Consider the following 12910-nt stretch of genomic DNA (forward strand, 5'->3'; position numbering starts at 1 on the left):
AGATTTTAATAAACTTTAGTTCATGGCTTTAAGCTTTGTGTGGTGTCAAAATGCATTTTGTACTGTTAGCTATTGTTATGATTCAGGATTAATCTCAACATTCTGTGTTTCTATATAATGATAATAGATTGTCTACATCAAATATTAATGAGAAATTTATAATGGAGGGCACATTTTGCTGTTACAAGCATTGTAGCCAGGAATTATTTTATTACAAATGCCACTGGGTATTTATGTAAGCATGGATTCATTTTATAAAGCTTTAGTTTGTAGGATCTGGTCTATACTATGTAGTTCATTTTCTGAAGTTGATAATCCTCCTGTTTCATTTCACCTCCAAACCTTATTTCCACTAAAGCTGAATACATTTTGTAGTAAACTTTTGTGAATTCCCAGGCAGCATTTATCTACAGGGTTGCAGCTGTAGGATCATTTTTAAACTATAAAATTCCAGATGGTGACTCTTAACTCAATACAACCTGCTTTTTTTGGAAGTCAGCAACACAGAAAACAGATCAGGAAAATCTGAATTCTGATAGATATAGTTACTGTAAAAGCACAGTTTGGTCCTGTTTAGAAAAATAAATCCTTGAAAGGAAATATGTTCATTTTTATCTCTGCTCCTACTTTATTTGTGTTACATTCCTATGTCCAGGAAATTGAATCTGGGGCACAGCTGACAGGGACAATCCTGCCCCATATCCCTTGGTATTACTGGATGTACCTCTTTACTTCTTCTGTAGGAGTGAATGGTTGCTCAGTTGTAGAGCAGGTTCACTCCCTGGCATCTTCAGGCAGACCTGGGAAAGCCTTTCAGCCTGAAATGCTTAATAACTCCTACCAGTCAGTGTAGACTATAGCGAGCTAGGTGAACCATTGGTCTGACTCTGAATAAGGTGGTTTACTGTGTTCCTATGGCAAATCTAGACGCAGCGCACACAATGTGGTGAGGTCAAAACCCGTTCTTCCCCACAGATAGAAATCCTACAGAGGCAAAATGCAAAGGTTCACTGAACATGTCTGCTGAGGTCCATAGGAAGTGGGTTAAAAAAAAAAGTTCTGATGCTTATAGCTTGATAAAAGTGCCATTGATGCCATGATGCCAGCACAAAGTGGCTTCCAAAGGCAGCAAGAAAAAGTGGGTGCCACTCTGTGCCAATGAGTATCATCACAAAGCAGTTAATGTGCCTAACAACCAGCTACTGTGCATATTTGCAGACTCCTGGAGAACATGCACATAATTCTTCCATTAAGAGGGAATTGTGCACATTTCCTGGTCCATATACATACTATATCTTGTTCACTTGAGAGAGTTCTTACATAAAATATACCTCCATTTGTTGATAATTGCTAGACTTGATTCTGTGTGTAGCTACTATCTACTCATACCTCACATATGTGAAAATGGATTCCAGTAGTGAGGATTGCACAATGGTTCTTCACAGCTTAAAAAACATACTGGTGATCCTTCATTTTGAAATTGCCTATCCAAAAAGAGGGTTTTATAATAGAATTTTCACCTTGACTTGTTCTTTCCACTACTGTGTAAAATACATTGGGGGAGAGTGTTCGGAAGGAGAACGTTGCCAAAATGAACTTCAAAGTCTAATTATCATTACATTTCCCTTAGATATTTTCCCCTAGAGCATTTTGGCAAAATCTCAGTGGGAGGGCAGAAGCAGCATACATTGCTCTCCTGCAAGAGGTGGGTGGTGAGGAGTATCTGCTTAGAGCCAAAAATGCTCTTAGGTTTTTTTGGATAGTTTTTTAAAAAGACGCTTCAATTGGCTCTGAATGCAGACGCCAGTCTGCTACAAATTCAAACAAGTCAGTCCAGTAGAGGCTTTATTCAGAAATTTTCCAAGATACAAAAGCACTGTCTTGCTTTAGCTAAAGCAAAGCAATAATATTATATTCTCCTTGAGACTCACATTGAGATTCTTAGAGAGTTTATGAGGTATTGCTAACCTAAAGCAAAATAAATTTCCCTGTGGACTAGCCCAGAAAAGCTTTATGGTTCAAGTTAGTAAAACCATCCACACAATTCCCCTCCTGAGATTTATAGATTCCCCACCAAAGCCATAATTCTCATAACAGAATGAAAGGGCAAATGGAAGCTCCTTTGCTCTAGTATCAGACCCAGAGGTGATGATAACACCTCAAAAACATAAACACAATTCTAGACTTCCAAGTAGCAGAAACTCCTGCTGAAACGTTTATCAACCTCTTCTCAATTTTTAATTTCTCTTTCAAATATAATTGCTTTTTAGCTTTTACCTGGTGAGGGCAGATGCAACTTGGAGGAAATTGAGATGCTTCCAATAGCTATTTGTTAGTCTAAGTACATCAGTAGAGAAGAGGATCCACACAATAAGGAAGAAATAAGTGTTCATACAGACACCAATATCATTTACATGAACTCTGAGACAATGTTTAAAGCACACATATAGTTGTGAATGATACTCCTTTATGATGGGGATGGTGAATCGAAAGCCACATTATCTCTAACCGCTGACCATGCTGGATAGAGCAGATGAGTGGCATCTGAAGGGTCACAAGTTCCCTATCCCTGCTTATTGATCTACTCGGAATGCCTTAGCATCAGTTCTTTCCTGTTACGAAGGGCATTCCCAGATCAGAGGCTTCTCTGTGGTTGTGTTGCAACTTTGGGAACACTTCACTTGTGAGACCTGTCAGGCCACATTGTTGCTAATATTTAGGTACAAAGCTGAAACCTTACTCTGATTATTCTCTTTTTAAATTATATTTTTAAATAAGGACTTGGGAAGGGGGAGAAACTGACAGGAAGGAAAAATAAACAGGTTACTGAATCCAGATTGATAAGTACTAATGCTTACATTGGTGTTTGTCTACTGATCATGCCTGTTTAGTTGCTTCTGTTCTTATGGTGGCTTTTGGGAGTTCTTCTTGGCTATCCATAGGTAATATGTGCATATGACTTTGGTATTACTTGGCTTTGACCTAAACTGGTCTACTTTCTAAGCAGGCTAAACTTTCTATCAAGAGTTTTGATGTTGCTGAACTATACTTCTAAAACATTTGCTCCTTTTCTTGTCACACTAGACTAAAACTCAAAATGAGCCAAACAATGGTTATGAGTTAGTTTTAATAAATGTAAACATTTAACCACAGTTGAGACCAGTTTTAGCCTCATGGAAATGGCAGGGGAAATGCTGGATATGTAATGCCTGATGTTGTTTGACAGAGATGATTAGGAATGGGGCAGCACATGACCTTTTCTTTTGCACTTGACAAACCCAATTATCTTAACAATAATGCTTTAGTTACAGATATCTGAAGAAGTGTGCATGCACACGAAAGCTCATACCAAGAACTAACTTAGTTGGTCTTTAAGGTGCTACTGGAAGGAATTTTTTTTGTTTTAATAATGCTTTAGTTAAGCACTTCCCGACAAAGTCCTGCAGCTTTGTATAACTTTTGGAAAACTGTCCAAACCTTTAAATGTGCAGTATAATTTCTTTTAAAATATTTTAAGAAATGAAGTACATACTGAAAGGCACCATATCATGGTATAGATAAAATTCAAGTGGATATCCCCCCCCTCCGATATAAGAAACATAAACCACTACATCATTAGATTTCTTCTCCAAAGAACATTATAGTCATGCAATATAGTGTTCTTAAATAAAGAATATGAGAGCTTCTAATGGAATAGATATATAGTTTTGCCCACCTACTTTGACCATAAACTTAAATCTGGAAAAGAGTGAGTAACAAGGAAAAGCTCTTATTTCTATCTGTTCAAATTACATCCCTCTTCAGGGTTAGTAAAGGGCCCCATACATTTGAAGATACATACATACATACATACATACATACATACATAGTTTTCTTCTCTTAAGCATACATATTCAGTGTATTTCATTATCTCTTATCTTTATGAACCATTCCTTCAGAAAGGGTGCAACATTGTACCTTCTACTTCTAGCAAACAAAATCCTCGTTGCAGTCAGTAAATTCTAAACCAGGTATCTCCAACCTTTGGCCCTCCAGATGTTTTGGACTACAATTCCTATCATCCCTGACCACTGGTCCTATTAGCTAGGGATCATGGGAGTCGTAGGCCAAAACATCTGGAGGGCCGCAGGTTGGGGATGCCTGTTCTAAACCATTTCTTTAGGTCTAGAATCTACCTGCTTTCCTTTAAAACCAATCAATAGGATGTACGTAGAGAAATGTGATGATATTGTTAGGATTCTTGCCCCATGCTTGCAGTCATGGGATTGTTTTATCACATGATGGTGTATGCTTTCATTCCATATAGTGCGAAGTGATGGAGACAGGATGTTTATATTACTGTGTTCCATGATGTAGGACTATTATCCTTTGTTCTTTCTCTTTGCTGCCTGATGAGAAAGGAGGAGCTGAGTCAGAATGCTCCGAGTGTATTATATGTAAATAAAGTAGTTTAGCCAAAATGCTGTGCTCCTGAGTCTGTCACGCGAACTGCCAACACTCTGCAGGATCCTAAAGTGTGCTGATGCCTCTTGGTATCAGTCGCTGTGATGTCTGGGCTAGAGAAAGCTTTTGAAGCTCCCGAACGAACGACCAGGAGGGAGAGAACATGCCAGTCGGGCATGTGTCTCTTGGGTTCCTACTCGCATATAGGACGTTCCTGACAGTTATTAGCACTGCAAATAAAATTTTTCTCCTAGAGTTATTATAGGGCAGTTCCACCAAATATGCTTAAAATTAGATTTAGTTGGCAAGTACTGTAACTTACCTTTCTGTGATTCAAATGTTAGGATACTGCATTAAGGAAACAAATGCCAATTTCGTTGCTTCAGAAATCTATAATAAATACTTCATCTGAACATCACAGAGTGGTTCACAACATAAAAATACAAAACAACAACACAAAAGACATAATTGGGAGCTTTTTTTAAAAAAAGTCAGATGATAATATTATCCTAAGCCACATACCAATTCTATGGAGTTTGACAGCTGGTCAATGTAGATGGACACTTCATGCCCTTACTTCTGCAAAAATACTGATATTGATTCACTGGAATAAGTGGATAGAAGATATGACAACTCTTGCAACATATGAATAGATTGCTTTTAGACGCAGATTGTGCATGATATTTGGAATACATTTATAGATACTATTGTGACTTAATAATTATATATTCAATGGAATAATAACATTACTTATATACATTCATTATATTGTATTACAGTTTTAACCACCTTTTTGTTTTTGTTCATCCACTGAATTTTTTCCATAAAATAAAGTTTCCAAACCGTCTTCAGAGGCAGCCACATATATAATTACATTGCAGTAATTACCAAAGCATAGGCAACAGAAGTAAAGCTTTCCTGGTCCAGATAGGGATGTAGGTGGGTCACCAGTTGAAGCTCATGGAAGGCACTCCACACCAGCGATGCCACCTGAGCCTCAAGTGACATCAAGGGATCCAGAAGTACCTCTAAGCTGTGTACCTGCTCCTTCAGAGGAAGTGTGACCACACCAAGAGCAGGCAACCTCCCATCCATCCAGTCTAGGGAACTGCCCACTAACAATGCCTCAGTCTTATCTGGAATGAGCCTCAGTTTATTGGCTCTCATCCAGTCATTACTGAGGCAATATCACAGTCTGGCTCATCCACTGCCAAACCTGTAGATGTAAAGGAGGAGTAGAGCTGCATGTCATCAGCATATTGCTGACAACGTACTCCAAAACTCTGGATGACCCTACTTAGTGGTTTCATGATGTTAAACAGCATAGGGGATAAAATTGAGCCCTGAGAAACCCCACATTGAAGGCTAGACAATTTAAAACATTTTTAAAATACTGGTCTGTTTCTATGTATCTCATTGTGTGTATTCCGGGTTTAGACAGGAGACCGAGTTAGAGCTATGCTGAGCGGTTCTTGGGCTGGTTAGGTGTTCTGGCTTGTTTATCTGTGGAGACATCAGTGACTAATGTGATCAAGTAAAATACTATGTGATGTCTCAAAATGAAAATTACTGAGAGAGATAAGCTTCTCACTGTGGTATAAATAGCAGGGATATGAGTTTTGTCTAAAAGAAGAGGAAAGCACTTAGGATATGAGGCGATGTCAAGTCCGTAGTTAAGAAATCTGAAGTGTGTAGACTAGATTCTTGTGCATTCTTATCCGAGCTGTATTTAACACTTATAAGTACCTTTTTGAAAGAGAAAACAAGCATGTTCATAGAATAACAATCGGGAATTATTTCTAGGCCTCTTCCTAAGAAGTAGTTAATGTAAGTGTTTCTAATACCACTTATGTCTCTTTAGACCAGTGATGGCCAAACTTGGCCCTCCAGCTGTTTTGGGACTACAACTCCCATCATTCCTAGCTAACAGGACCAGTGGTCAGGGATGATGGGAACTATAGTCCCAAAACAGCTGGAGGGACAAGTTTGGCCATCACTGCTTTAGACTATGAACCTGACAGCAGGAACTGTCTAGTTTTTGTGTACTGCTAGCCTTTTTTTGACTAGAGGTTTAGCTATAAATTCAATTAATTAATTACATGAGGCTGCTTTATAGATGGCGAAGGAGACAAATTTGGAAGTTGTTGAGACAGTCACTGCCTCTCAAGCTATCCACCTGTTTCTAGTAGACTGAGAATCTACAGACTTTGAAGCCTTGCAGCATAAAATGTAAATAATCTATGAATACTTTTTTAAAGTCATTCTGTAAAGTTGCTAAATCAGCTTTCAGATTTTAATGAAAATACTCTTTACATCTTACAATTTTGCTGAGTAAATTAATATTCAAGGTGCTACTTCACAGTATGAGAGACAACACAACAACACATTTCCAGGCTAGCTTTTAGCTATGATTTCCAGTGCCAGAGTTCACATAGCTCAACAATATTGATGGGAATGGCAACAAACACAGAGACTTCTTAAGAAGTTTCTTTTATAGCTCTTTTCTCTATGTAGTTCATTTTACCCATAATCTTTTCTCCTGCTGCTATACTTAAGAAGAATTCACTAGCAAAAAGACACATAAACCTTATAAATCTAGCTATATTACATGTTGCCGAAGTGAAAGAATGCAAAATGGAAAACAGTACAATGCTTCATATGCATATAGGCTTATTCATCTTGGTCATATGAAAATATTTGTCTCTACTCTAGAGATCCAAACTAGGCAAACTCCGTTTGGCTTGATTCAGACTCAGCTTGGTAATTATGAGCTTTTTTGGCATGTGTTCAGAAAACAAATGCTCTCTTTCCTGAGTGTTATCTTCCAACTTGCATTGTTGCTGTATGCGTACTCATGATACTGTGTTCCCACTGGCGTATTGATAAAAATTGAAGTGCAGGAGCTCGTGATGACAGCTGCAATAGCCATCTCCCAAGGAAAATCCTTATCCATGTTGCAAGGAGAGTCCAAATATGTAGGCAGCTGTATTGATCTATTATTACACCCACCCACCATCACACTCACTTTATTAGGATCTCATGACTGTAACTGTATTGATAGTTACCTTGGAATAAGTAGTGTTTACTTCTGACAGCATCACTGCAGCTTATAAAACTCCCTATTAAAAGATTATCAGCCCGCTGATATGCACATTTTAGCTTTTGATTAGAAACGCAAACAATATGCAAAGATATGCTAATGCTAGTGTGAAGAAGGAACCCTATCAAAGAAAAGGAAAACATAACCAGCCTTGTTGCACCTGGAAGGTAGCACACCTCCCAGGACAATGTTACCTCTGTATACTATTGCCTCTGCCCCCTCAGTAGAGAGTCACCTGCTGCCACCACACTTCTCTTCCTCTTCTGGGGAGTGGCAGGAATTGTTCTGTACACTGTACCTTCAACAGCCACCTCAGTGTATTCTGAGATCTGCAACTGCTGTCCTTGTTCCTCTTGCCCAGAATCGGTTTCCGAGGTGAGGGCATATAATCAATTTTGCAGCTTTCGCGACACAGTATTAGTTGGATTGTGAAATGTGTTGAATTGCACTTTTTATATTACAGTGGTACCCCGCAAGACAAACACCTCGGAAGATGAAAAACTCGCTAGACGAAGGAGTTTTTCGTTTTCTTAGCTGCTTCGCAAGACGCATTTCCCTATGGGCTTGCTTCGCAAAACGAAGCTTGCCCCGCAAGCTCCAGGGATAGCGGGGAAGCGCAGCGCGTCTTCCCCGCTGTCCCCAGACCTCTTTTGAAGCAAGGGGCGGCGGGGAGAAGATCGCTTCTCCCCGTTGCCAGCCCCGCAATCTCCGGGGACAGAGGGGAAGGCAGGCGCGCGCCTCCCCCTCTGTCCCCGGACCCCTTTTTAACCAAGGGGCGGCAACGGGGAGAAGCGATCTTCTCCCCTCCGCCCCTTGCTTCAAAAGAGGGGACAGAGGGGGAGGCGTGCGCGCCTTCCCCTCTGTCCCCGGAGATTGCGGGGCAGGCAACGGGGAGAAGCAATCTTCTCCCCACTGCCCCTTGCTTTAAAACAGGTCCGGGGACGCTTCCCCTCTGTCCCCGGACGGTCTCCATAGGAACGCATTGATTGATTTTCAATGCATTCCTATGGGAAACTGTGCTTCGCAAGACGAAAAACTCGCAAGAAGAAAAAACTTGCGGAACAAATTAATTTTGTCTTGCGAGGCACCACTGTACTGTATAGGTTTTGTATGTTTTTGCTAGATGACTTCGAGCTTTCTTTTGGAGGAAAATGTGGGGATGCAAATATTAACACTGAAATGGAACCATTGTTTTCTTTAAATGCAACTCTTGTTCCAGTAAAGCTGGGAAGGCCACGGAAATAATGGGGCCATCAAAAACACTGCTTCTGGAAATCAGTACAAAATTGTGAATATACTTACATTTGCTTTAAAATAGTGCAGAGAATGACCAATTCTTTACTTTTATATAACAGGACAATTTGGTCAATGTTTAAGTTAATATAATATATCATACAGAAAAAGAATCTAAGATACAATGGTACCTCGGGTTAAGAACTTAATTCGTTCCGGAGGTCTGTTCTTAACCTGAAACTGTTCTTAACCTGAAGCACCATATTAGCTAATGGGGCCTCCTGCTGCCACTGTGCCGCCAGAGCATGATTTCTGTTCTTATCCTGAAACAAAGTTCTTAACCTGAGGTACTATTTCTGGGTTAGTGGAGTCTGTAACCTGAAGCGTATGTAACCTGAGGTACCACTGTATATCACTGTAAGTACTCACCTGTACAAAGCCCATATAAGCCAATGCATGTTTACAAAGGACAATTACAAAGGACAATTCAATTCTACAATTTTGTGATTCCTCTTCTGTTATTGCAGCCTAACGGAGAATCCTCTGCATTCTAGCTATTTATTCTAAACAGTACTAATGCCAAGGACCTAATAAGTTTTGTCCATCTTTCATATGTAGAGAATTCTCTTCTTACACATAGTACCTGGTGAAGACAGTATCTGGTAAAGGTAGATGTTGAGGAGGGCACATGCTGCTTTAATTGCTAAATAAATTTGATAGTTAATATGAATTAATGTTTTAAATGCATTAAGATGAATTTTTATATATCTGAAGTACTTGGATAAAGTAATGCAGACAGGGTTTGGCATTAAGTTTCATAATTATTCTAAATTAATTACTTGATGAAAGAACTCTATGGTGTGAGAGTAACATTGTATTTGATTTCTTTCCCTTTTTTTTTTTGCTATATTATTTTTCTTTCCAAGGGTCAAATTCTTGGCTTGTTCCTGAAACAAAAGGTGCAATTGTACAAGGTGGATATGGCCATACCAGTGTCTATGATGAGACAACAAAGTCAGTTTATGTTCATGGTGGATACAAAGCTCTGCCTGGTAATAAATATGGATTGGTTGACGATCTTTACAGATACGAAGTAAACAGCAGGACGTGGTATGATTCTTTTTTCCAAGTTGAAAATGAATGTAACATTATTTGATTTTTCATGTTAGGAAATAGCAAAGGATAATTCCTGTTATAACCAAATTGAGTAAGGGACACCATGCCCCTCAGGGCTCTTACATGGATTTTGGGCAAGGTGTTGATTCCTCTGCTCATAGGTTGCTCACCCAGTGCTTTTTCTTCTTCAGGAGGTACTCAAGGGTACGCAGTACCACTACCCCTTTATTGTTATTGTTTAAAATTGGGGCACTTATTGTAAGAATTTCCCTTACTGGCACCTATTTTTCTAGGAAAAAAAGCCCTGTGCTCACCCCCTAGGAATTGAGAGCTTCTCAGTCTCCCAACGTAGAAAACAGCTTTTTCAGAGCATCAGAAGTTAATCCTCTGTTCACTCTTATCTCCAGAGTGAATTTGCTAGCCAAGATTTATGCCTGGCTATCATTAATAACCACATAATTATCTCTGTTGGCAGCCTCCAACAAAAGAGGTTCAGTCTGCCATGTTCCTTCTCTGGAAATGGACTAAATGAAACCATTGTAATTTTTTTCTTAAATCCATATATACGTCCTTACATATATGTTCTCTCCTCCACCCGCACAATAGGACAATTCTGAAAGAGAGTGGTTTTGCAAGATATCTCCATTCAGCTGTCTTGATCAGTGGAGCTATGTTAATTTTTGGTGGAAACACCCATAATGATACTTCATTAAGTAATGGAGCAAAGTGCTTTTCTGCTGATTTCCTCGCCTATGACATAGGTAAGTATTATATGTAGGAGTCAGTGTTTGAAATGTAAGAATTCTAGGCTTAATGTGTAAAGCATTGTTAATATTATTTTACATTATCTCATTTTAAAAATGTGTTATGCTATGTTAAAATTAGTTTTAAGACATTTTTGCTACAATAGGACAGGCCACATTTTTATCACAACAGCATTGAGATAGATACAAATATGGAATGTTTGTGGAAGCAAAACCAATTTGTTGTTGCTTCAGGGCTTATAACAACAGGAATTCAAGTCTCTCCTTTATTCAGTTATATAAATAGGATGCAACTGTTTACAACTGTTTAGTAATGTCTGCTATTTGAACTATTGCTATTGTGCTGTTAAAGTGGAAATACACCATCCACAAAAACCTGTGGATAACACCAAAAATTCAATACATTATAAAGTCCACACCTTCTCCAAATTCTGTTATTTCCACTTTGGGTTCCAGTCCTGGCAGGTCTTTTCCTTAAATATATCCCTTCTTTACCACTTACCAGTTCCATAAATAAAGGTATTTCTGTTAGCATTGACCAGTGGGTGTGTCTTTCTTGCATGCTTCATCATTCTAATGTGTCTGAAGTTGATTAGACAAAGAGTTTTCTGTGTAATTGGTTCTCCCAGAAATAGTTCGTGAAGTCTGAATGAAATACTCGTTAACTACTGTTATACCCAGATGTAACTGACCTGCATGTTAGAATGCATGTCCCAGGTATGGTCTGACTTATAACTCATACCACCTTGCTGAAGCTAAGCAGGTCTAGTTCTGGTGACTGCCTAGAAACCACATGAATGCTACTTGAGGTTCTATGACAGAAGACATGTGGAATATAAATGTATGAAAATAAATAAATAAATAAAAATTTAATATCATAATGATGTTGAAAATATACAGTTTAACTATATGAAAGCATTAGAGTTTTCTCGGTAATATAGTAATTCTCAGTAATATAGTACTTTATATGCTATGTAGTTTTTTCTTGGACACAAAGAAAGATGTCATAATATGTGGTAATCTTAAACACAAATAGCTAAAAGTAGATTTTTGAGGCCCCCCCCCCCATTGAGGTGGATTTCAGGAATATGGGAATGTAACCACATGGATGAGATTAGTAACAAATGGGAGGAAAGGGAGGTTTCTGAAACGATATAGGCTATAGAAAATACCAGCTGAGAAGTTGAAAGGAATAGGAACAATATAGCAAATGTGTGCTCCAATCTAAAGAGATCCATCTATATAAGCAAGCTTCTGTGTTTCTGTTAACAGCTGGATCAGGGGCAACAGGTGCAAATTGGATATGCACCTCAAAATTCATGCTGGAATGAGCATCTGAGTGTGAATGCCATCTTATCAGATATGCATTGCTTTCAGTGAGATATACATTGCTATCAATATTCTGGGAAAAATTATTGTGCCTAAACACATTAAGTGCTGCTAGACCTATATCAGATCACTAGTCTCCACAAGCAGTTCTGGTTGTCTCCAGAATGCATGTTGTAGAGTGGAAAGGGTGGATAGAGTCAAAGGGTCAAAGAAGTGGATAGAGAGAAATCCCCCCCCCAATAATACTGGAAGTTGGGGTCTTCCAATAACGTGAATGCTGGAAGATTCACAGTAGACTAAATAATGTAATTCATCACACAGAGCACATAGTTAAAGTGTAGAATTTACTCCCACAAGATGTAGTGATGGCTACCAACTTGGATGGCTTTAAATTTATGATGCTAGTAGCCACAATATTTATATGCTACCTCCACTATTGGGAGAGCACTGTTAGCCTCATGTTCTGTTTGTAAGCTTCCCATAGGCATCTGGACTAGACGGACCTATGGCCTAATCCTGCAGTGCTCTTTGTATGTTCTTACAAAGAGCACTGCAGGATCTGGAAAATCTCCACGTTTGACATTCTCACAATCCTATTGAATTTTCTTAGCAAAAGTTATTGTTTATATTGGGGAGTAGGAAAATGTGCCTACTGTTAGTGACCCAGTCTTTTCTAATAGTTCTTTGATATTTGAAATCAGCATATACCCAGATGTTTTTGAAAACACATAAAGTGGGTCCTGATATGAAGTTTCAGATTATATTATTAAACTTATTAGTACTTTTTTGCCACAGGCAACTCACAGTGACTTACAAAAATATATATAATAGGTTTATTACATTTGTCACAGCCTCGTTAGCAGGACTTTATTAGACTGAGCTGAAGAAATATGACAGGAAGAAAGCCTTTCCTTAAATTGCTGTT

General features: G+C 38.7%; 1 protein-coding gene across 3 annotated transcripts in view; it reads left to right on the forward strand.

Annotated features, from left to right (window-relative positions):
• Positions 1 to 12910, forward strand: part of ATRNL1 (attractin like 1) — a 515103-nt gene that overhangs the window by 93858 nt on the left and 408335 nt on the right. For all 3 annotated transcript variants that reach the window (XM_081912145.1, XM_081912147.1, XM_081912146.1), the window contains exons 9-10: positions 9703 to 9886; positions 10499 to 10653. In XM_081912145.1, coding sequence (XP_081768271.1) covers positions 9703 to 9886; positions 10499 to 10653 — 339 coding nt within the window. The remainder of the gene's footprint in view (positions 1 to 9702; positions 9887 to 10498; positions 10654 to 12910) is intronic.

This window comes from Podarcis melisellensis, assembly GCF_964234715.1.
Source record: "Podarcis melisellensis genome assembly, chromosome: 5".
Classification (NCBI taxonomy): Eukaryota; Metazoa; Chordata; class Lepidosauria; order Squamata; family Lacertidae; genus Podarcis; species Podarcis melisellensis.